This window comes from Anabrus simplex, chromosome 9 (genome assembly GCF_040414725.1).
Source record: "Anabrus simplex isolate iqAnaSimp1 chromosome 9, ASM4041472v1, whole genome shotgun sequence".
Classification (NCBI taxonomy): Eukaryota; Metazoa; Arthropoda; class Insecta; order Orthoptera; family Tettigoniidae; genus Anabrus; species Anabrus simplex.
The window spans coordinates 121,243,090-121,266,653 of record NC_090273.1 but is presented as its reverse complement, the minus strand read 5'-3'; the positions used below and the strand labels follow the sequence as shown (position 1 = coordinate 121,266,653).

At 37.8% G+C, this 23,564-nt stretch overlaps 1 protein-coding gene across 6 annotated transcripts in view; it reads right to left on the bottom strand.

Annotated features, from left to right (window-relative positions):
- LOC136880952 (formin-2) overlaps positions 1–23,564 on the bottom strand; it is a 351,200-nt gene that overhangs the window by 14,617 nt on the left and 313,019 nt on the right. For all 6 annotated transcript variants that reach the window (XM_067153494.2, XM_068229198.1, XM_068229197.1 and 3 more), the window contains 4 exons: positions 18,570–18,764; positions 14,458–14,590; positions 7,232–7,324; positions 2,641–2,692 (listed from right to left, as the gene is read on the bottom strand). In XM_067153494.2, the coding sequence (XP_067009595.2) occupies positions 2,641–2,692; positions 7,232–7,324; positions 14,458–14,590; positions 18,570–18,764 (473 nt within the window). The remainder of the gene's footprint in view (positions 1–2,640; positions 2,693–7,231; positions 7,325–14,457; positions 14,591–18,569; positions 18,765–23,564) is intronic.

The window sequence follows — 23,564 nt, the reverse complement described above, 5'->3', positions numbered from 1 at the left end:
ATATGGTATATTTTTAAAGTAACCTACTCAATTACTAACTAATTTTTAAAATTATCTTTTAACACATTGCAGACCAGGTGCCCTTCACCCCATGCACAGCCCTGTTCCCAGCCACTTTCTAACTACTTCCAAACTGGAAACAGAAATTCTCAGGTAAGATACTATTTAATTTTGTTAAGGAGTTGGAATTGGTGTAAAATCCACGTATCTAATACTCCACGACTGACCTTGATGGAAATTTAGAAAAGGACTGTTTAAATTGATTTACTCACATATTTTTCCCCATAGCTTTCTAGCAAACAATTTTAGACACTTTATTTCACTCCTATAATTTTCCCTTTCATATTCAGTTTAAAAAATGAACTTCCCTAATTTTTAAAATGAACTCTCCTAATTTACAAAATGAACTTGTCCATGAAATGTGTCTGCTTGGGGGATCCTGATTGGGGGCTCTCTTTATAGAGCCAGAAGATGAGGAAGTTTGAAGATCCATGGAAGCTACACTTTTAGCCAACCATTCCCTAGCAACTCCCATCAGAAACTGCTCAAACCTCAACTTTCTTCAGAGATTTAGCAAACAGAACAGCCTAAAAGCATTGAATAAAGCACAATTCACTAAATAGAATGCTACCTTCTTATTCCATTTTACTGTCTTGCGAAGAAGAGTAAAATATGCCAGGTATTGGTCTGCCCGATCTACTCCCTTCATAAATCTGTTATAAAAAAAGGATGAAAATGAGCTTGAATATAATAGTCCCTGCGTTCCTATCTAGCTTGCATGTTGACCGCATCAATGCATCATGAATCGTAGTTATCATTCTGACAACTCGCTTATCCTTCCAAATTACAAACAAAACTTCACCTTTATGCATAAAGTCATTTCCCCCTTTTGTAGAAGCCTAGAATTGTCTTTCAGCTCACATGGCAAACCATGATTCTCTCTAATAGTTCCAAAACCCGTGTTTTATGCTGGAGGAGGTTTTCGGCAATAGTCACACTATTATAGTAGTTATCTTGATAAATGTGCTGCCACATACCAAGATAAGGCTTCATGACAATATTGTCTGCTCGAGTTTATTTCCTTCCCCTGTATTAATCTCTAAGTTACAGATGTATCCTGTTTCACTCTCTCGCACCATTCGAACTAAAATACCGTATTTTACTAATTTCCCTGGATTATATGTCATGAACTTCAAGCGCCCACACCATGGGATCATCCTTTCATCCAACGAGAGCTGCTGCTTCGGTTTGTAAACAGACTGAAACTTGGGTAAAAAGTAATCTAACAGAGGCTGAACCTTCTGTATTCTACTGCTCACATCTGTTGTCTGACTATTGCTGTTGAAATGCAGGTAGGTAAGTATTTGTTGAAATCTATTTCGACCGGGCGAGTTGGCCGTGCGTGTAGAGGCGCGCGGCTGTGAGCTTGCATCCGGGAGATAGTAGGTTCGAATCCCACTATCGGCAGCCCTGAAAATGGTTTTCCGTGGTTTCCCATTTTCACACCAGGCGAATGCTGGGGCTGTACCTTAATTAAGGCCACGGCCGCTTCCTTCCAACTCCTAGGCCTTTCCTATCCCATCGTCGCCATAAGACCTATCTGTGTCGGTGCGACGTAAAGCCCCTAGCAAAAAAAAAAATCTATTTCGGCTCTTAGTTTTTGGAAATATGGGGGTTTCTGTTAGGGGATCAGTTGACCAGTAATCTTTCAGACACGATTTCTTCACCTGCCCCATCAATATAACAAATCAAAAGTTTTTTAATTTTCCTGATAGTGACATTTGTCCACTTTAGTGTTTTGGGGAGATACATTATGAGAATGTGAAATCTGCTCATAGTATAAGTTTGTCTGCCCAGCTACATACGGAAAGAAATTCTCACCAAACATAAGTCCTGCTACTTGTCCTATGTCTCCAGGCTCATTAGGCCATAGCTTTATACCAGGAGCACCTTCAAAATCTTCTAGCCTAGGTTCACGGTTGCCCATAACCCAGTGGTAAGAAAACCCTACATTCACAATATTTAGAATATTTACACCCGTAATACAATTATCAGACTTGTTTTGCACCATCTGAGCTGCACACCTTGAAGATAAGGCTATATCCTCGTCATCACTTGAAACATTTCCGTTTGAAGATATGTCATCATCGAACTCTAAATATTCAGCATCACTTGGACATTCGGAGCCTGTATCAGCACGTAATTCACAAATAATTTTATCCCCATCTAAACACGTGCGATCCCTGGGCACTGCCATCTTGCAGACTGCATGGCTCTTTAAACTTTGTATAATGTTGTCAGGAAATGCAAAGAAAAGCTATGTTATGAAGAATAATAAAAAAAGAAATCAGACTATCGATTGTGTAGAGCCATACATGGAGTTCTATCACCCCTGACCTCGAAATAGTTCTGGACTTCAGTCTGCTGCTAACACGAGATAACTCGGGACCGGTCTGCAATGCTTGGCCAGGCAAACATGAGTTTTCCCGGGACAGGTCTGCATTGTGTTAATTATGTATGTAATCTCATATTATAACACACACACTCCTTTCTTGCTGCTCTCAAATCCTTAGTACTCTACAAATTTTGGAATATATTTTTAACTACCACTACTAAAATACTGTTCACTACATAACTTACTTGTGTTTGCACTCCTCCAAGTTTTCAATTCCACCTGTAAGCTGCTCCTTTGCTGAAAATAATGTTTAATATATTACAATTATGCATCCCCTTTTTGTAAATTTACAAGGACTGTAAATACAGTAGTGGCATCAATGGACTGTTCGGAAATTATCCGTAAAGTTTGGTCTCTGTCATCAAACAGTGTGGCACATACTGACAAAATGTCTTAAGATAAGGAAAATTGCGCCTCATTGGGTTCCACATCAACTCGCCAATGTACAGAAATGGCACCAGTATGCACTAGCTGGCATCCACCTGGACAGATACTGCAATGAAGGAGACGCATTTCTGAAGCGTATTGTCGCCACTGATGAGACGAGGGGGCAGGAGCCTATGAGCCTGAATTAAAGTGCCAAATGGTGTCTCCCACATTCGCCACATCCACAGAAATTTTGACAGGAACCCAGTCAGGTGAAACTTATGCTGATTGTGGAATATGACTACAAGGGTGTTATTCTTAAGCGTGCTGTGCCGGAGACACAAACTGTCAACAGTGGCTACTATGCCGATATCTGGAGCAACATCTGCATCCAGCTATGCAGCACGAATGTCGACGTTTATTGAGAGACGTTCAGCCTATCGTGTAGCATGACAATCCACGTTGTCATATCACAAACAATGTGAAGCTTTTATAGCAATGGTGGCATTGGAAGGTCCTAGAACACCCTCCGTACTCACCAGAAATGAGTCCTTGTGACTTCGACCTGTTTCCAAAGTTGAAGGAATCCCTTCAGGGCGCAGGTTTTCTGACGTGGCATCTGTTCTCCGTGCAGTAGGGCACTCCGTTGCTGTCATTAACAGAGAATGCCTTGCCAACGGTCCTCTACGGTTCCCCAACACACTTTGCAGGTGACTACATTGCAGTAATGTAATGCAACTTAACTTGTTAATTCATTAAATATTGCATTATATCAATATTGCCACTAGTTTACCTACAGCTCTCATAATTCAATTTCTTGTTATAACAAAACTATAAGATGATGATGATGATGATGATGATGATGATGATGATGATGATGATGACGATGATGATGATGATGATGATGATGATGCAGTGGAACATCTATTTAACAAACTCGATGGTTCTCAGGGAAAAAAATTGTTAAATTGAAATGTTATTAAGCAGAAAGCACACTTCTTTATAATAAAAACACATTTTTATTTTCTTAAATACATGCATGTACATAGACTACAATATTTTTTTATGTTCAAGAAAAACAACATCAACCTCTTGAAAAAAAATTGTGTCAGTTATCCACTTCAAAGTACTGCCTGATGTTCTGCTGAATCATTCTAGTAGAGTAATGGTTGAAAAAGATTTATTTATGCCATGAAAATGACATCAGGTACATTTTTGGCAAGAGGAAATCCATGACGGACAGTGTCAAAAGCAGCCAGAACTTCAGTTTCCTTCATCATCTTCCACGTCATTTTCATTTTGGATATCTTCTTCTTTGACTGAATTGAGAATTATCTGTTGGATAATCAGCAACAACATCTTAATCCACTCTCAAAAAATCATCCAGTGGTATGTCCCAATTAATTTCACCTGCTGCTTGCAATTGGTCCCAACACTGTTTTGTCCATGTTGAAAACATCGTCAGGCTCAATCTTAAAATGCCCCCTGTGGGTGGGGGCAGTAGAATAACACCCATGGTATCCCCTGCATGTCATAAGAGGCAACTAAAAGGGGCCCCAGGGGTTCTCAACTTCAGAGCGTGGGTTGGCGACCAAGGGCCCCTTAGCTGAGCCCTGGCATTGCTTCCACTTACTTGTGCCAGGCTTCTCACTTTCATCTATCCTATCCGACCTTCCTTGGTCAACTTTTGTTCTTTACCGACCCCGACACTATTAGGTTTTTCGAGGACTAGGGAGTCTTTCATTTTCACACCCTTTGTGGTCGTTGTCTTTCTTTGGCCAATAACTTCATTTTTCAAAGTGTTGGATTCCTTCCATTCTTCCCTCTGATTAGTGTTATATCGAGGATGGTTGCCTTGTTGTACTTCCTCCTGAAACAATAATCACCACTACCATCACCACTCTTAAAATCCCCTCAAGATTTTACTTTTCCAAATGCTGCAATCTTTGTTGAACTAGCAAGGAGAGAGGACGTACTACTGGAGCACTTCATTAAGATAAGTTCTAATTTTCAAGTATTAAATGGTATAAACGTACATGTTTCTACATTTCTAAAAAAAATTTTTTTCAATTTAAAAGGAAAAGCCTTATTTGATTAAATATGATGATGTTCTTTCAAGAATGAAACATATCATTCTTTGTTTAATAGCATTGTTTGTTTACAGCTATGTTATAGTGTTACGGGTGTGATATTTTAGTGTTTGACACACTGAAAAGCTTTAAAGTTGCATTGGCTGGGTCGACACTGAGAAGTATGGCTTCCTTAACAAATTATCAGGAAGTACACCATTTTCCAAATGTGAAATGACATTTCTGAGAACATATTTTTGGTACTTTTTGGTTCAATGGTTATAATTTTGAAGTGTTTGGAGCGAAAAGACCAGCTTCACATTTGGTCACTTGTTTGCTGAAGAAGATGAGAGTGCTGGGCAATTGTCTATAAACAGAAAAACTCTAACAATTTTTTATCGAAACGTACAAGCCACTTCTAAAAAATCTTAAGTGTCATCCATGCTTTTTGAAATATTAATCAATCTCTATAACATTTTGGGTACTTACTTTTATCTGTTACAAGAAATTTCCTTGTTTTTCTTTTCCAGATATATTGGCACAAACAACAAGTCATATGCTCTTATTTTTCCCTCCAAAGCATTTATAAATCTTGAAGTTAATGTCTTGTTTAATTTGCGTTTTAAGTCCTATTTTGTCCATGTTGAAAACATCAGGCTCATACTCTTTTAAAATCCCTTTTAAGACTTTAGTTTTCCAAATTTTGCAGTCTTCCTCAGTCAAACTGTTGCTTTGCCTCAATACATTATCTGTGATGGCATGACAGTTCTTAAATTTATCTAACCAACCGAAACTTTGTATAGACAAGAAATGTGTTTTTCCACCAACCAATACACGATTTATTTTAAATAGATTACACTAGTACTGGTTTTGGTCCTTAACGGCCATCATCAGCTACTACATGATTAGTTTCCAGCCATTAGACAAATTCACAAGTTGTTATTGTGTTAGACATCCGGATGTCTAATGGGGGATGGAAATGTAATATACAGTAGCATGAAGTTAAAAGATCTGTAGTCAAATCTATCAATACGGAAAATGAAATTCATAAACAATAATACGGAAGCCAACCAGGCAAAATGTAGCGCTTCAAATATCAAAACTTGAAAACCAAACTAATGAACGCAACCAAAAGCATTGCGTTTTTGAAGGAATGCCTTTCAAACAATTTAACACCGAAATTTCTCCAGAAATACAATAATAAACACAGACGAACTGCTCGGACACGCAAAACACAAAACAGGATTGTGGCCCATATGTTTTAATGTGTTCTGTACAATCATGTTCTAACTCATTATAACTTTTTACCTTTGACTACAGATATTTTAACTTCATGCTACTGTATATTACATTTCCATCCCCCATTAGACATCCGGATGTCTAACACAATAACAACTTGTGAATTTGTCTAATGGCTGGAAACTAATCATGTACTAACTGATGATGGCCGTTAAGGACCGAAATAAGTACTAGTGTAATCTATTTACAATAAATCCTCTATTGATTGGTGGAAAAACACATTTCTTGTCTATACATTGAATCTATCTCCATACGGAAAATGAAATTCATAAACAATAACAACCGGAACTTTCTCGGAATATTCCATGCCCCAAATTCTTGCATATTCAGGCACGTTTTTGTTACACGCCATCTTCACCCACTTAAGAACTGCTCCGTTTACATCCTTGTACTTAAGTGTTTTAGGCCACTGTCCAAATGCTCTGCAGTTCTCAAAATTACGTTGTGATTATTTTGTTACTTCATTGTGATAATTTTTTGGTACACCATGTTCCATTTCTTTCATCAAAGAACTCTTCTTCATAAGACTCAAAACTTTTCTTTTTGGCGTACTGTACTAATCTGCAGTGGTTTGGTAGCAATCGCAACAGAATCGGAAACTTGTGAAATACAAAGCTGTAACTATATTGCTATTAAAGCGTAAACATGCCTTTGGCAATTGTTTAATAACTATTGTTTGTTACAAGAGAGGAAACAACAATTGAACTTGGAACACCTTGATAAACAAACAGTTGTATAGCCAGGCTGCGCTACAAAATGTGATGTGAACGCAACCAAATATATTTATTTTTTACTCTGGGTGAAACAGGGGTTTTTATTTCATTTTTCCATCCAAAATTAGCTTAGTAAACAGAAATGTTTTGCGAAAGAAACTATATGGTTCTCTAAAAACGTTTTGTTTTACAGAGAGTTTTGTTAAATACAGGTTCCACTGCAACAACAACAACAACAACAATAATAATAATAATAATAATAATAATAATAATAATGCATTAAACATATTATATTTCAACTTATTTACATCTTTAAATAACCAGCCTACCCATTTTGAGGAATGTTTCCATTTTATCTTTGAAAGGCTGACGATTCTCGTCCGAGGATGCTGCTATTACTTCCTCTGCTTTCCGTTCCCGAGCTGCAAAGAAAAATACAAATTCATTACATGCTGATGCTGAGAAAGAATGTATCTAAACAAGTACTAGTAGCTTTTAGGTTTCCTTGGGTCTTAATCCTAATTAATCCTTTCATATTGGGGATGATATTACAAATTACAGGCAGCTAAAATGGAGTATGGTACAGAGAACATAGAGGAATAGAGTGAGAAATGAAGACATAAAAAAAGAGCTAAATGTTAAAAAGCTAAATGACAAACTGGAAAAGAACAGACTGAGGTGGTATGGACATGTCCAGCAGATGAAAGAAGAAAGACTGCCAAGACAAGCACTGGAAAGACAGATGACAGGGAAGAGAGGATGAGGGAGACTAGAATTATGATGGATGGACTCTGTGAAGTACAGCATAGGACAATGGAACCTGGACTGGAACACAGTGTTGGATGAGAAATGGTGGAGAGGTGGGATGAAGTGGAGAGGAACTGTATTTGCCCCCACCCAGTGTCAGCTGGGAAAAGGGGAATTGATAATAATGGTTACAAATTATTCATTATACTGGTGCAGGCTTTCATGGCTGAAGTCAACAGACAAGCTTTGATCGTTCCCTGCATATTAGGCAGCGTTGACATTATAAATATGTTGACATTTCAGCTACTATTTTGTAGTCCTTGTTAAGATGAGATGCACAGTCTAAGTGGGTGCCCAGAGTTTTATAGCAGCAAGAGGGGTGGGGGGTGTGGCCTGTCACCCCACCCTCTCTAGCTATCTCTTGGAAGCACGTTGAGATACGATCTTACAGCTCCTGGCAAAACTGCTCTTCCTCACCACCACCACCACCACCACAGTCCGTTTGTGGTGCATAGGCATAGGAAACGCACAGCTGGTGGGATGTGTTAATTATAGCAGGACACAAGGCGGTCTGAGTAACGGACCTCAGTGACTTGGTCTTATTAGTTGGCAACCACTATGGTTGGTCCTTCCATGGTTATATTCATCTCCAATTTCACAAGATTTCTGACCTTTCCAATGAGTGTCTTGCACGCAAGTAATGTCCACTTTCCATCTTTTGAGCATCTCAGCGAGCTTACGGCAGCGTCTGGTTAGAGTTCAGATGTTTAGTGTAGCAATGCCCAATGATACATCATTGCATTGGGTTCACTTCTGTCAGTGGTTCCGGAGGACACCCCTATCACTGACCAGCACAACTAAAGTTCTTAGCCATGAGTTCTCACATGAAGGATACAGGGCATTATTTTACAACTATCAAACAGGATCTTACAATTATCAAAAGAGTGGGCAAAGGAAAATTAATGAATGAATTAGAAAGCATTTATATTTAATTATATCAATACTACAACAAAAACTTTAATCACAACAACTTAATTGAAGTAAGAAATCCTTTATACAAGATTATTTAAATAAAAATAAAATTCTTAAAAATCTTAAAATAACATCCACAAAAGCTCCCACCATTCCATGAAAGGTAACTCCCTCCATGTCCGCCCTACTAACCTCCCACAGCCAACAGCATGTAAACTTAACGCTACGCCCATCTCCTCTCTCGCACCACACCCCCCTCCCTCAATTCCACACAGATACACTACAAGAAATGCAAGTGTCACTCGTTCTGATGCTGCAAAGTTAACTAGTTCATACCACAAAAATCAAGAGGGTAAGTAAACGTACACACAGCATTTCCTGCCAAATATAGCCGTCTTTTCTTTAAACTTAAAGCCTTTCTACCCTTCTCTCATTACAGATTCTTCACCACACATCCATCAATAGTCGTTCTCAACATTCAAGCTATAATCAACATCAAGCATAAGCATTCCTATTTGACTATTAGCACAACGAAAAAACAATCGCATCAGCTAGTAAAGACACACACGGCAACACTCAGCCATGAACCTTTTATCATTTTTTCAACAAAAATAAGAAGACCATGGACTCACCTCACAAATACAGGTCTAATACTCCATTGGTCACACAGCTGTATACTATATGATAATACTATAAACTTTCTACAAAATTATTTAACTTTTTTTTTTTTTTAATGATTAAGCCACTTAAGGATCATTGTAACCATTCTACGACTTGAAATTGGGTTGCATTTAACCAGATTCCATTCATTTTGATCTTGTACCTCAAGGCTGTGATTTTAACCGTAGACTTTCTTATCGTTCCTGTAAATAAGGACGGTTTTGCTATTTTTAAAATGTTTTAAGGATTTCAATGTAAGAATGCATCAACATTACTCATTTTCCTCGTACATATTTTTAAACATGTTTTAATTGTGTAAATTTGTCATTTAGGAACTTACAACAAGTTTCCTCATTTTTATAACACACATATTTCTCTATGTAACACTTTGACTAGAGTAACCAGGATTCTGATCTTTATGTTTATCTTTTGGGCATGAGATAACGGCTGATGATGCCCATACAATGGGTGAAACATGTTCCGTTAAATTAGAATGACAAGATGTAAATCTTAATTTTTATAAACCCAATGTGTATTGAATAGGTGGATCTCAATAAACGTTTTTATCATTGTTGAATTAATGTACATTTTAATACGAACCAGTCATGAGGTTTGTAAGATGTAATAGGAATTAACTGACCGGCCTCTGTTGCCACAGCCTGACGTCGGTGCAGTTAAAAGCTACTGCCAGTATAAATTTAGGTCCCTCCTAACATGGAGAACGCACGCCATTTGTAGCCACTCCACTAGAGTACAATGATACTACCAGGCGAGTTGGCCAGACGGTTAGACGCGCGCAGCTGTGAGCTTGCATCCGGGAGATAGTGGGTTCGAACCCCACTGTCAGCAGTCCTGAAGATGGTTTTCCGTGGTTTCTCATTTTCACACCAGGCAAATGCTGGGGCTATACTTTACTTAAGAACACGCTTCCTTCCCACTCCTAGCCCTTTCTTATCCTATCGTCACCATAAGACCTATCTGTGTCGGTGTGACGTAAAGCAAATTGTAAAAAAGATGACAGGGTTGCCTCTTCTGTCATCACTGCCGTATCACAGTCCACCTTCTCTGCTGCTGATGCAGCTGAGGTCTTCACTCATAAGCCCAAGCTTAGGCCATCCATGTTTATGGCCCCTGGAGAGAGTGTGTCACAGTATTCTAAACAGAATGCTTCAACGGAGCGATGCATCAAGATACTGGAGATCAGTTTTCCCAAACTCCATTCATGTGCAATTGCTCGCATTTAGATTTGGCTTTCCCTCGCTCGACATTGTCCAGCCGATCGCTCCCCGATAAAAGGGAGCACTCGCTTTCAATCTCTGTTACGTATAGCTGTACCACAAAAACAATTTTCGATGAAAGAGTGGTGTGACCCATACAGTACAAGCTAACAATAGCATCTGAGCATAAAATATATAATTTATTTATTCATTCAATCCTCAGTTTTGATTGGCCTTATTATGTGTTAAAACATCAATGTGTATGTTGTAAAATCAGTATTTGTTGTTATTCTTTGCAAAGTGTCTTATCACTTCCCAGATGATTAACGACGGATTTCATTCAACTGCTAGCACTTTCCATGTACATTAGAAGTCCACTATAATGAGCACGGCATATAACGAGATTCCCGTTATAACAATAGTTTTTGTCTGTCCCTTGAAAATTCCTATATTAAACTGTATATTAACCTTCGGTTACAGCGAGAGCCCTATTGCTGACGCATCTGTTATTACGAGCGATAAAGTGGGTGCAATCTTTTCCGTTACTTACATTTATACACCCAGCGATTATATTCCATGCAATCAATCATCTTCGGTATTGTTTTTCGCTATGTGCACTTGCGAGCTCGCTCATCGACATTCAAAGGCGATGTCGGAGTCTATTAGTAATACCTGTCAACTGCTGTTCCATAAAGAAAATTAGAAATGAAAGAGGAGAACATTTTTTTGTAACAAATATGTAAATAACATGATCGATAGCAGTTGTTAACTCATTAGAAATAAAGGCTAAGTAAAAGATCGCTTAATTTTAATACTCTACACCAAAATTAAGTGAGAATATGATTCACCACAAGATATGGCAGAGCGTATCACCAACTTCTGAGGTTAGATTATATTTTCTTGAGTCTGGTTAAATTTCGGTAAGGCTATTTCTATCTAAATTTATAGTGAGAATATCACTTTTCTACTGGCGTTTGATGTATGTTTTCATGGTACATGCAGGGTTACGTTAGGTTAGGTGACGCTGTTTGAATCAGAAAACTCAAGCGTTTGCCACAAAATGCAACTTTTGGTGTAGTTTTCTCGCTATGCGCATTTACACGCTCTCTTATCAACATTCTAAGGCAATGTCGGAGTCGATCGGAGTCGATTAGTAATACCCATCAACTGCTGCTCCATAAAGAAAATTAGAAATGAAAGAAGAGAACATATTTTCGTAACAAATACGTAAATAACATGGTAGATAGCCATTGTTAACTCGTTAGAAATAAAGGCTAAGTAAACGATCGCTTAATTTTAATACTCTACATTGAAATTAAGTAAGAATGTAATACACTCCAAGATATGGCAGAGCGCATCACTGATTTCAGAGGTTAGTTTATATTTTCTTGCGTCTGGTCAAATTTCGGAGAGGCTATTCCCATGTAAATAAATAGCGAGAATGTTATAATTTCTCTACTGACGCTTGGAATATGTTTTCATGATACATATAGTATGGTTAAGTTAGGTTAGGTGACGCTGTTTGAATAAAACAAACATTTGCCACAAAATGCGATCGGTCATCTTCGGTACGGTATCGTTTTCTTGCTATGTACACTTGCAAATTCTCTCCTCGGCATTCGAAGGCAATGTCAAAGTCGATTAGTAATGCCCATCGACTGTTGTTGGTTCTCTAAAAGAAAATTCAAAATGAAAGAGGATAACACGTTTTCGTAATAAATGCGTAATTAACGTGGCCGATAGCAGTTAACTTATTGGAAATAAAAGCTAAAGTAAATGATCGCTTAATTTTTCATGTTATATAATGAAATTAAGTAAGAATGGTATACACCTCAAAATATGACAGAGTACATCACTGATTCAGAGGATAGTTTATACTTTCTCGCGTCTAGTTAAATTTTGGAAATGCTGTTCCCATGTAAATTTTTAGTGAGGAGGTTATCATTTCTCTACGTGCACTTGAAATACATTTTCAGGATACATATATGGTTTGGTTAGGTTAGGTGACACTATTTGAAGAAGAAAACTGGAACGTTTTCCACAGAGGCCTCTGAAGTGATACTATAATTTTTTCAGAATGAAATTAAACATACATTTTTACGTATTATCGGATTTCAAAAAAATTAACAAACGAGCAAGCCGTAGTATGGATATCATCTGCTAAAACGCAAGTTTTGAACAAACTGATTGCCGTTTCATACCGATTTTAATGTGTATAGGGTTTTTCCCGACTTTTACGAAAAATTGGATATAACGACAATCCATTATAGTGAGTAAATTTTTTGCAGTTATAAATTTTCACTATAACAGACTTCTAACCTACTTTTATTAATGCCAGCTCATGAATACAGCAGAAAATATGTATATTTTTATCAGAAAATTATTTACATACTTTGATCGGACTGAAACAGTCTTAAGATTATTTAGGTACAAATACTGTACTCAACTACTTCTCAGTGTATTATTAATCTTGATGAAAGACATTTGCTTTGAAAACAAATTAAAATGCAATTTAAACATGACAAAATAAATCCTCAAAAAATGTACGTAATGCATGAAATTAATTTAACACATGATTTAAAAAAAAGCACAATTTGTTAATTCTAGATCTATTGCCATACATTCCCCACATTTGTGCAAAAGTAATATGCTGTCAACATTGTTCTGAAGAAATAAAGCATATGTATCAGAGTTTGAAAGCGAGCACTTCCTTTGACCGGACTTTCTGAGTTAAGTTTGTGGACTGTGGTCCACTAAACTCATTAAATGGTCTTACGTCCACAAGCATCTTAAAAATGTTCTTTCATCTCAAGCATTACATGAACTTTATTTGTACTAGAACATGATTGAACACGTGTCTTGCAGGAACCGAGGGCCCACCTGTCTTCTTAAAAAATGCAGTCGTTTTACATGAGAAGCACTGGACAAATCCCATGTATTTTAAAGTACGTCCCATGTATTTTAAAGTATTTACAGAAAGGAGTGGAGGAGGCTTGTTAACCACACCCGGGTGACTGGAGTGGGACATTGATGATGATGATGATGATGATGATGACCTCTCCGAATTTAGTCCAAGTAAAGCTTAAAACTAATTTCCATTTTTCTACTAGTATAACACTCGTGATTTAATTGTATTTTCAGCACATAATTTTGACACTGTGTCTTGCATCAGCAGAAACAGTAAAAGCTTTTGCTTGAGGTCAACAGTCTTATACTATCATCAACATTCATCTTGATGCTTAATTATTACAGGCTTACTGGTTAGAGTCACAGTTTACCTACTATTACAATAGTATGAGAGGAGCATTCAACCGACACTGATCGTTCTCTATGACATGAGCGCTTTGCTATGTCCCAAGCGCTCATTAGTAACTTTACTTCATGATTCATCAGAAACATTCTGTAACTCTCACGATAATCACAATCCACATTCTCTGTGCATTTGTGGAGGCAGTATGATATGTTGCATTCGCTCTGTTGCAGCTCACTAATTCTAAAGCCCCCAGGAGTTGGGCTAATATCAGCAAAGAGATCATTTTGAACATTATTCTTCCTGAACAATGTGTCCGCCTGTCACCCGGTGGCCCCAGGTTCGATTCCCGACCGGGTCAGGGAGTTTTAATTGTAAATGATTAATATCCCTGGCCTGAGGATTGGGTGTTTGTGTCATCCTTAACGTTCCTTTCCTCACATTCAAAACACTACACTTCCGTGATTCCACTAAAACGCAGGTTCCTCTCATATGGTGAAAGTCGTGGCAAAGATCTACAGAGGTCAAAGCCACGAACAAATATCATTATTTTTAAAAAATTCTTCCTGAAGGATTTTGAGTAAAAGTGGATGTATTGATTAACATAGCCACAGTGACATGCATGTACATCATTCAAGATTTTCTCAACAAAATTTCTAAATAATAGTTGTGAACACTAGAACATATTGAAAGCATTGTCAGTACTAACCAGCAAGATCTTTTTGCAGTTTCTGCAGTTCAGTTCCAAGTTCCTCAAAGTTAACTGCAGCTGCTCTCTCAATATCACCAGGTTCGGGGATGGGAAGTGGCACATCAGGACTTAGTGGATCTTCACACTTTTGCTGCAACAAAGGGAAAAGAGAATTCGCTTTAATCTCTCATCATTTCTTATTTAATTATTGAAAATTTTTAGACAAGCAAAATAATCAGAATGCAGAAAATCCAGAAGTTTGCACTGTACAAGTGCTACTTTTTATCCAACAGACTAAATTAGAGTCACAGTTTGACAAGTTTCTCGATTTAAAAGGCAAGTTTCATATCTCTCACTAAAACTGTACACTGAAAACACTGTACTCTGTATGTTTTATTAATATCTTTGTAGTCTTTTATTTAGATAAAATGTCTTGATCCACTCCCCAATGAAACTCAAAGCTTGATATGTAGCTCTCAGGATCCAATAATTTGGAGAACCCTGGTATAACTTGTACCGGGTGGTACACCTCCACGTCGCTAATTCAAACGTTGCGCCAGTTGAAACTCCCCTACTGGAGGAAGTCTGAACTTTATCTAATGTGTTAATTTTCAAGTTTCTCAGAAGATGTCACTACTTGGAAATTTTGAAGTTTCTGAACTGGGTCGTTTTCGATGTATTTTTGTTTTGCCTGTAGTAAGAAGTGTGAACATTCTCTTCTAGAGGACACTACTGAAGAACTACAATGGTGCACCCTAGTGCGAAGTGAAAGAACTGTTTTTTGGAGAAATTTTTATTTCAAAAGTTTGTTCCTTGTTAAATTTCTTTCTGTTATTGTTTAAGTTGGCTGTATAACCCTTTCTTTCCCCTTGTTTTGAATTTAGCCAATCCCGAATTTCTTTAATTAATTTATGACCAATCAGGTGTATCTTCCTCAACGGGGATATGTTGCTTAACCCTAGCCAATAAAATCCTTGTGGGAGGGTGTTCTCATTCCTGAAACGCCTTGAACTTTCCGCGAGAGTATATAAACTGCTGATTTTCGGGTCTCCGGGCCACTTTAGTAACATCTTTCAGTGTGTAAAGTACGTAGCAGGGGGCGGGAAGCGCCTCTTTCTTCGGGCAGTAGTTCAACCACAAGGTAATGGCCTTTTAATAACTTCTTTTCTCGCTAGCTCAGCAGTTTAACTCTCGGGGCAGGTCCGAAGCCTTTTCCATGTAACTTTCCTTTAAAAATGTAAAGACACTCGGTGTCAATTCTATCTGTTTAACTATAAATTGGGATGGAGAGTGCTTAACCCTCTCGAGCTCCCACTCATATTGCATTGAGGTGAACTTATTTTCTCAACCGTTTCGTCCTTAACGTAATGTAAACTGTTTCCTTCTAAAAGTCACCTCTTTAGTATGGGATTAGCCCTTGCAGTAACGGCCTAGTGCCAAGTAGATTTTATATAAAATGTATTAGGAGTGCGGATCGCCTCCTCTCAAGTTGGTATTTTAGAGGCCATGTAATTAACCTTTCCTCACTTAATAGGCCTCAGTAGGTTGGGTATTTTTACCCCTGTGTTTATGTCCTTGGAGGACAACTTGAAAGTGGAATTTGGTGTGGCCTTGGATAGGCTCGTACTTAAGAGCAGATTGCTCTTTCTAAAAATTTTGTTTCCTGCGCGCCTCGAGAAGGCTTTACTGTGTAATTGGGAGCAAGTGCTCCTGGGCATGATAGGGGTCTTCTGCCCCTTTGTTGAAATGTGTATATCGTAAAGTTGGGCTAATTGCTCAAGAATTGTGAGTCCGGGGCTTGAAGCCCAAATCCTGTGAATACTGTAATTGTACATTTGTTACCTTGCTACTCTGTACCTGCCATGCTTGTTATTTCTTAGTTTTGAAAAGAAAATATAACCTTGTTAAATTTTATCTTAACTTTAATTTCGTATTTTGAGGCCCGTTCACCCCCGCACCTTCTTTCTCCTCTGCTGTTCCACAGATACCTCGGAACAAGTGGTAGCAGAGCGTGGTTGAATGGGTCTCAATTTAGCCCCTTTTGACGGCTAAACATTGCTTTGATTACAACTAACTATTTTCTCAGTTGCTGGAATTTTTGATTTTTCCTTTTTCAAAATTGTTCTGTCATCATGCCCGGCCCTCGCGATGTTCTCCATCTTAACTATTTGCGCAAGGAGGAGTTGATCTATGAATTAACTATTAGAAATGTGCAATCTGGAGGCACGGTTGCGGTAGATACGAATAAGCTTAGAGAGTCCCTTGATTTGCCCATTTCCATCCCCACTTTGGGAGAGAAAGAAATTGACGAGACTCTTTCCACGATCACTGACAATACTACTGAGCTAGCATCTGTAGTTAGTTTTTTTGAAGAAAATGATCCTTCTCCTAATCAAATTAAGCGTGTGCAAGCCAGGTTATTTCATTTTTCTAATAGAGTTAACGATCTGTTGTCTCTGAAGTTGAATGACGTTCAGAGGAAGGAAGCTAGTATGGTTCTTGAAAATCTTTCTGAATTGTCCAGTAAGGTTACCCAATTGTTAACTGGGGAAGTTCCTCCCAAAACTGATCAACCCACTACGGTGAATGTAGGTAGCGAGGAAGAGCCTCCTAAGGGAGAAGTCAATAGGAAAACCGTTGAAGCTCAAACAACCTCTGCCCCATTGGACAACGAGTCTGAACGCCGTACCTCGTTGAATAATGTACTTCTGAATTAACGTCTTTGCCACTTAAACCTTTACCTACTATGTCACCTGGGTTCAGCAGCTTGCCTCATCCATTAGCAATGTTGCTCAGAGGTATCTCTAAGTTTTCTGTTAACACTACCAGTGAAGTTATTTCATTCTTAAGGTTTTTAGTTGAATTTCAGGATCATGCCCTTGTTTTTTCTCTTTCCCCATGTCAGATTTTGCAAATCATCTATCCCTATGCAATTGGTATTCTCTCAGACAAAATAGTAAGAGCCATTGCCGAGCAATCATCTATTGAGGACTTCCATGCCCACTTGCTAGCTAACTTCATTCCGGCTAGGGCCACGTCTTCACTTATTCAGAAGTACTATTATCATGTACAGCGGTTGGATGAAAACTTGGCAGATTTCATCCAAGATATTAAGTTCTATACTAGGGTGTTTGCTCTTCACTTCCCTGAGGATCAGATTGTACAAGCTATTGTGGAAGGTATTTCACCATCTTATAGGTCATACTTGTGTTTCGCGGCGTGCCCGCAAACCTTCTCGGAACTTGAAGCATTGGCCGTCTCAGCGGAAGGAGTTAGATACGCCGATTCCTTGCGCATCGCGAAAGAACCCCCTCCTTCTTTTAGTAATCCTCGGCCTCCACCTCGCCGACCAGTCACACCTCGTAAATGTTATGCTTGCGGGTCGCCTGACCATCTTCGGAACAAGTGCCCATTGATCAAATCTAGTAGGGCAAATAATGGAGCTGGCTCATCACAAGGCTGTTTTAAATGTGGGGCTTTCTCACATATTGCCAAGAATTGCCCAAATTCGAATAGCACCCCCTCCTGCTCAACTTCTGGTGCAAATTCCACCAATGCCAATAAGAATAAGTGACTAGCGGCTTCGGCTGAGTCGACTAATTCTGCTTCCCAAGGCTCAGCCCCTGGTAAACAGGTCGAAAATTCAGGGAAAATTCAGTCTTCAAATTCATCTTTTGAATGCCCCAAAGAATGTCTTAGGATTGTGGCGGATACCCCCGCACCTGTTCCTTTTCTTAAGATTGAATTAAATAATGAACCTGTAACAGCTCTTTTAGATTCAGGCAGTGTTTGTTCAATTATTTCGGCTGAATGGTATTCAAAATTGAAATCTGTTTGTAAGCTACTCAGCACAGTTTTGATTTCTAAAATTCATGGTTTTGTAATGCTCAACAGCTCAAGTATAGTTCTTCTACTATAGGTGTGTACTACATCAAAAGAAATAGGAGCCCAATTCACATGTCTAAGAATCAAGGATTCCCATACTCACATGTTGTTTGTCTCAAAAATAGCCCTTTTTTCTTACAATAAAGAACTAAAATTACCATAAGCCATTAGTCAAGTTAAACATCAGGAACGGACTGAAAGATAGGTAGTGGTATTAGTTGGACCAATAAAAGAATTATTCTTACCTTCATATACGTTCGGACTATGAAATGCAGAAGTGTTACAGAACTGTCATTACTCTTCACATCTCTTAATCTCCCAAGAATCTCCAGATGAAAGCCATCTGCTTGACCTCTCGTTCGATTCCCACCATTCATATAATTGCCAAGTGCTAGGATTATGGCTAAGATAGTCTTCAGGCTTTCTGATGTCATCAGGAACTGAAATTAGAAATAAAAATAAGTTAGTTTGAAAATTTGAAATAATTCTTCATGAATACTGACAGAAAAATACTCTTTGAAATAAAAGTTAATTATAATCCTTTAAAACAAACTGTCAAAGGATAAAGGATGATCAGTATTCATTCATTCATTCATTCATTCAAAGCGTAAGATGTAGCTAAACTGAGCACTTCTCACTTGTACTGTGGGGAGACGAATGAACGATTGTAAACTTTGAAAATAAAATACAGCAAGCGTAACAAACGAATGACAAAATCAGGTACATATAAATAACTATCCAAATTGTACTGGGTGGTACACCTCTACGCCGCACATTTGAATTTTCCGCCTTAAAATCCTCCTCTACAGGAGAAACTCTGAACTTTAAAAAACGGATCAACTCATAAGTTTCTCAGAAGATGTCACTACCGTAAATTTTGTGATAACGAAGTTGTCAATACTGTGTGGATTTCAACTTGTTTTGTTTTCCATTGATCAAGAAGTGTGGACATTCTCTTACAGATGTCTCTACTAAAAAACTGTGATCATGCACCCTGGTGCGAAGTGAAGGAACTTTTTTGAAGTAATTTTGTATTCATAAGTTTTCTCTTTACTAAATTTCATTCATTCATTGGTGGGTTGGCAATATTAAACTTTTCTTTCCGCCAGTTTTGAACTGAGCCAATCCAGAATTTCTGTAATTAATTTTTGACCAATCGTGTCTTTCTTCTTCGATTTTATGTGTAACTGTGTACTGCAACCAATAAAAGCGTGTGGGTGTGTCTTCATTATTCATGAAAGGTCTCGAATCTTCCTCGAGGGTATAAAAACTGCTGATTTTCTTGTCTCTCGGCCACATCCTCTACATCTAACTTAGTGTATGGACGTATAGCGTTAGGCGGGAAGCGCCTCTTTCTTCTGGCAGCAGATCTTCAGTAAGGTAATGGCCGCTTAACATCTTTATTTCTTGCTAGCTCAGCAGTTTAACCCACGGGGAAGGACCAAAATCTTTACTATGTAACCTATCTTCAAACATGTAATTTCAATTGCTTTTGTAAAACTTCATATATCTGTAACTGTAATTCGGGGATAGAGAGTGCTTTACCCTCTAGAGCTCCCCTTCATTTTGATTTGAAGTGACTACGTTTTCGTAACCGATTTTCTACTCTTCCTTAATGTGTTAAATTTATTCTGTATACGAGTCACCTCTATAGTTTGGGAATAGCCCCTGTTTAATCGGCCTAGTGCCTCTTAGGTTTTAAGAAGTTTCATGTAGGAGTACAAATTCTCGCCTCCATTCATTTTGCATTTTGGGCCATTAACTTAACCTGTTATTTTTCTACTAAGGCCCAATAGGTTGGGTACAAGATACCCCTGTTTCTTTGTAAGTGTGCCTTGAGGGCAGTTAATGGTAAAGTCTGTTGTGGCCTTTGATAGGCTCAGAAAATTGAGAGCGGGTCAGCTCTTTTATATGTGGTAAAAGTGCCTCTAGGAGGCCTGATATGGTTTTTGGAGCAAAGGCTCCTTGAATGAAGGGGTTTTCTGCCCTTTGGAAAAAATGTGCCTTGGTAAAGTTGAGCAGAGAGCTCAGAAATGGTAAAAAATTGGGGCTTGAGGCCCAGATTGTTAATTTGTCTCTAATTCTTGGCTTTCCTGGTCTTGTACCTGATTTGACTTCTTGTTATTTGTTGAACTTTGAAATTCTATATGAAATTGTTAAGTTTGCTATTTTCGAAAATATAACCTTTAATGCAATTTTAATTCATATCTCGGCTTTGTAGTTAGACCCATTCCAGCCCGCACCTTCTTTCATCTCTGTAGTCCACGGGTAACCCCGTATCACAAATCAGAGAATGCCACTGTCCATAACCAAGGAAATCACTTCACATTAACTTATTTCAAAGAGATTACTTATCCTATCCTGGAATATACCTTTACTTGATGTTATCAGATCATATAGAGATGATGATGATGAAAACAAAATCCACAGCCTGTTTCCAGTCACTCAGGAATGGAATGAATGAAGGCCCCCATCTAGTGGTGAGGATAGGAACTGTGCCAGCTATCGAAGCCTGTCGCACTCGTCTGGGGCAATGATTAATGACTAACAGATGAAATGAAATTATATTGGAGAGTGTTGGAATGAAAGTTGTCAGGGAATACCCGAGTACCCGGAGAAAAACCTGTCCCGCCTCCGCTTTGTCCAGCACAAATCTCATGTACAGTGACCGGGATTTGAACCATGGAACCCAGCAGAGAGAGGCCGGTGTGTTGCCGCCTGAGTCACCAAGGATGAATAATAATAATGTACCGTTTTCATCGTCCTGATATCGGAATAAAGGTTGTCATACGACATTATAAGTTTGCCATGCACGGTAATGAGATCGCGAAGATTGCGTAATTGGGCCATACATCAGAAAAGAACGCATATATTAAGTGAAATAGGCCATGATTTTGGAGTGTATATATTATACGAACGTATATAATCAAGAAGGCCATGCACGTGACGGCAAAGATGTTTATTTGATGAATTAAATATGCCTAGATCACGGACTGAGACAGAAAGTTATAAAGGATCCATGCGGCCGTGATAAAATAATAGAAGGTTTTTAAAATTGTTAAAAAAGAAGAAGTAGCTGAACAATAAAAAAATTTGTTACGCAAAACGACGTAAATTTATCCACGAGAAGAAAAGTTAATCCTTGCATAAAGAAGAAGGGAGATATTGTAATTATTACCGGCTGGAGAACCTGCAAAGCGAAGGAATATTTGGATATCACATATATTCGAACGAATATCGTGACGAGCAAGTTGGAAAAAACCCGAACAGTAGTCGGAGTATAGACTGAAGGCCGTACGAGAAATCAAGTCGAATTTAACGCAGTATAGGTTGATTAGCTGGACAAAAGAAATTTTTAGAAAGCTAACTTGATAGATTTTACCTGTTAAACTGCCGCAAAGAATTGACCTTGAATTACTGTCCTAATAACCTGAATCTTAGATACAAACTTGATACTCATTCCCAAGAGTATGGACGTGAAATTAATTCCCGCTTTGGAAATGTTTCTTTCATATATGACTGACGGCTACAACATAAGAGGCTAAATCGGAGATGGAGCCGGCTGTCCGACGAAGACCGCCCAGCTGTTTCTACTATCCCGGGTCCCAAAACTACAACCTGATGGTGACGTAACGGAGGATGGAGACGACCTACACAGTCCTAAGATGACAACATCGAAGCCAAATCCAGTCATCTAACGTCAGTGATCGCAAGATAAGTTCCAAAGAGTTACTTTATTTTCTTGAAATTAATATGCAGTAAATATAGTAGTTATATTTGTAGTGAACATTGGTATATTGTTTTTATGTAGTTCTTCGTGATAAAATCTCAGTCGTTGCCATCTTTGCAATGAGATTGTCCTTGTTGACTTATTATTATTATTATGGGAATAGGTATTTCTTCCGGAGTTTACAATCAATGTCATAATATAGGAATGTTTATAATTGAACAAGGAGAGATTTAGAATGTGATTTTCAACCATTATGGGACTGAAACATCGTATATAAAGAGACGTAACCCTAATTTAATATTTTTAAAGAAGATAGTTGATTTTTGAGTAACCAATATCTGTTTGCTGATACGACGCGATGAAATGCGAGTACATATTAACTTGTTTGATTTATATATGTGTTTCATTTTCAGGTTAACGTGTTTATGTGTATTATATATGAAATCTAACCCAAAAGAGTACCGTTACAGTACTTTAATGAGATGTTAAGATGATTTGCCGTCATGTTGGAAATGATAAATGTTTACGTAGGGAAGTTATGATTTGAGTGGCATGTTAATGTGGATTTATGAATAATTATTCGCTGAGATATGTTTATGGGAGTAAATAATGATATATTATGATAATTAATATTGGTAAATGGAGAGATAGATATGCTTATGGATAATTTTGGCGGTAAATACGGAGTATTACTGGCCAATGGTGATGTTTGACATATGCGGCAAAATATTAATATGGTAATGCGAGATATATTGGGTTAGCGGTACACGAATACAATGAAATACATCGCAGATTTCGTATATGGGTTACCGTAAACTGTCTTCATAGGAAATATCCAAGTAGGAAATAAAAGAAGGGAAACTTGTTGTCTTCATAGATAATATATATCAACGTTGTACTGAATAATATTGGAAGTTTGTTGTCGAGAATGAATTTAATTCATAGAACAATCCCATAATTTAAATCTCTACCACAATTAGATAAAATAGGTAGTAAATGCATTCCTACGGAATTCTTGATACCTGGTAAACCATAAAACATGTTAGATATAATTTCTATTTGAACTACGATTATAATTATTCTTTACACGATACCTACATTTAATTTTAAGGTGTTATTTGAATATTTTAACCAAATGACATGGTCAAGGTGACCAATATTCCTCATTTAATGAACTATATATATATTTGAAATAGCCATTTTGAGCTGATATATATATTTGGAACTTACTTGCGATTGCTAACGTTATAACATGTGTTTATGACAGAATATCAATTTGATAGTGATGAAAATAAGCATTTTTTTATAAAAGAAAGAAACAAGAACTGATGGACTCAGATTACACAATTTTATTATGAAGTTTAATTAGGCTTAGGGACTTAGATTTATTGTTAACCCAAAAATGTTATACTACGTTTTCAACAGTTACGATATTTATTTTTGAATTATGTAAGTAAGAGAATTTATCCTTTATTTCTGTGATATGCATAATGGATGCATGAAGAATAGT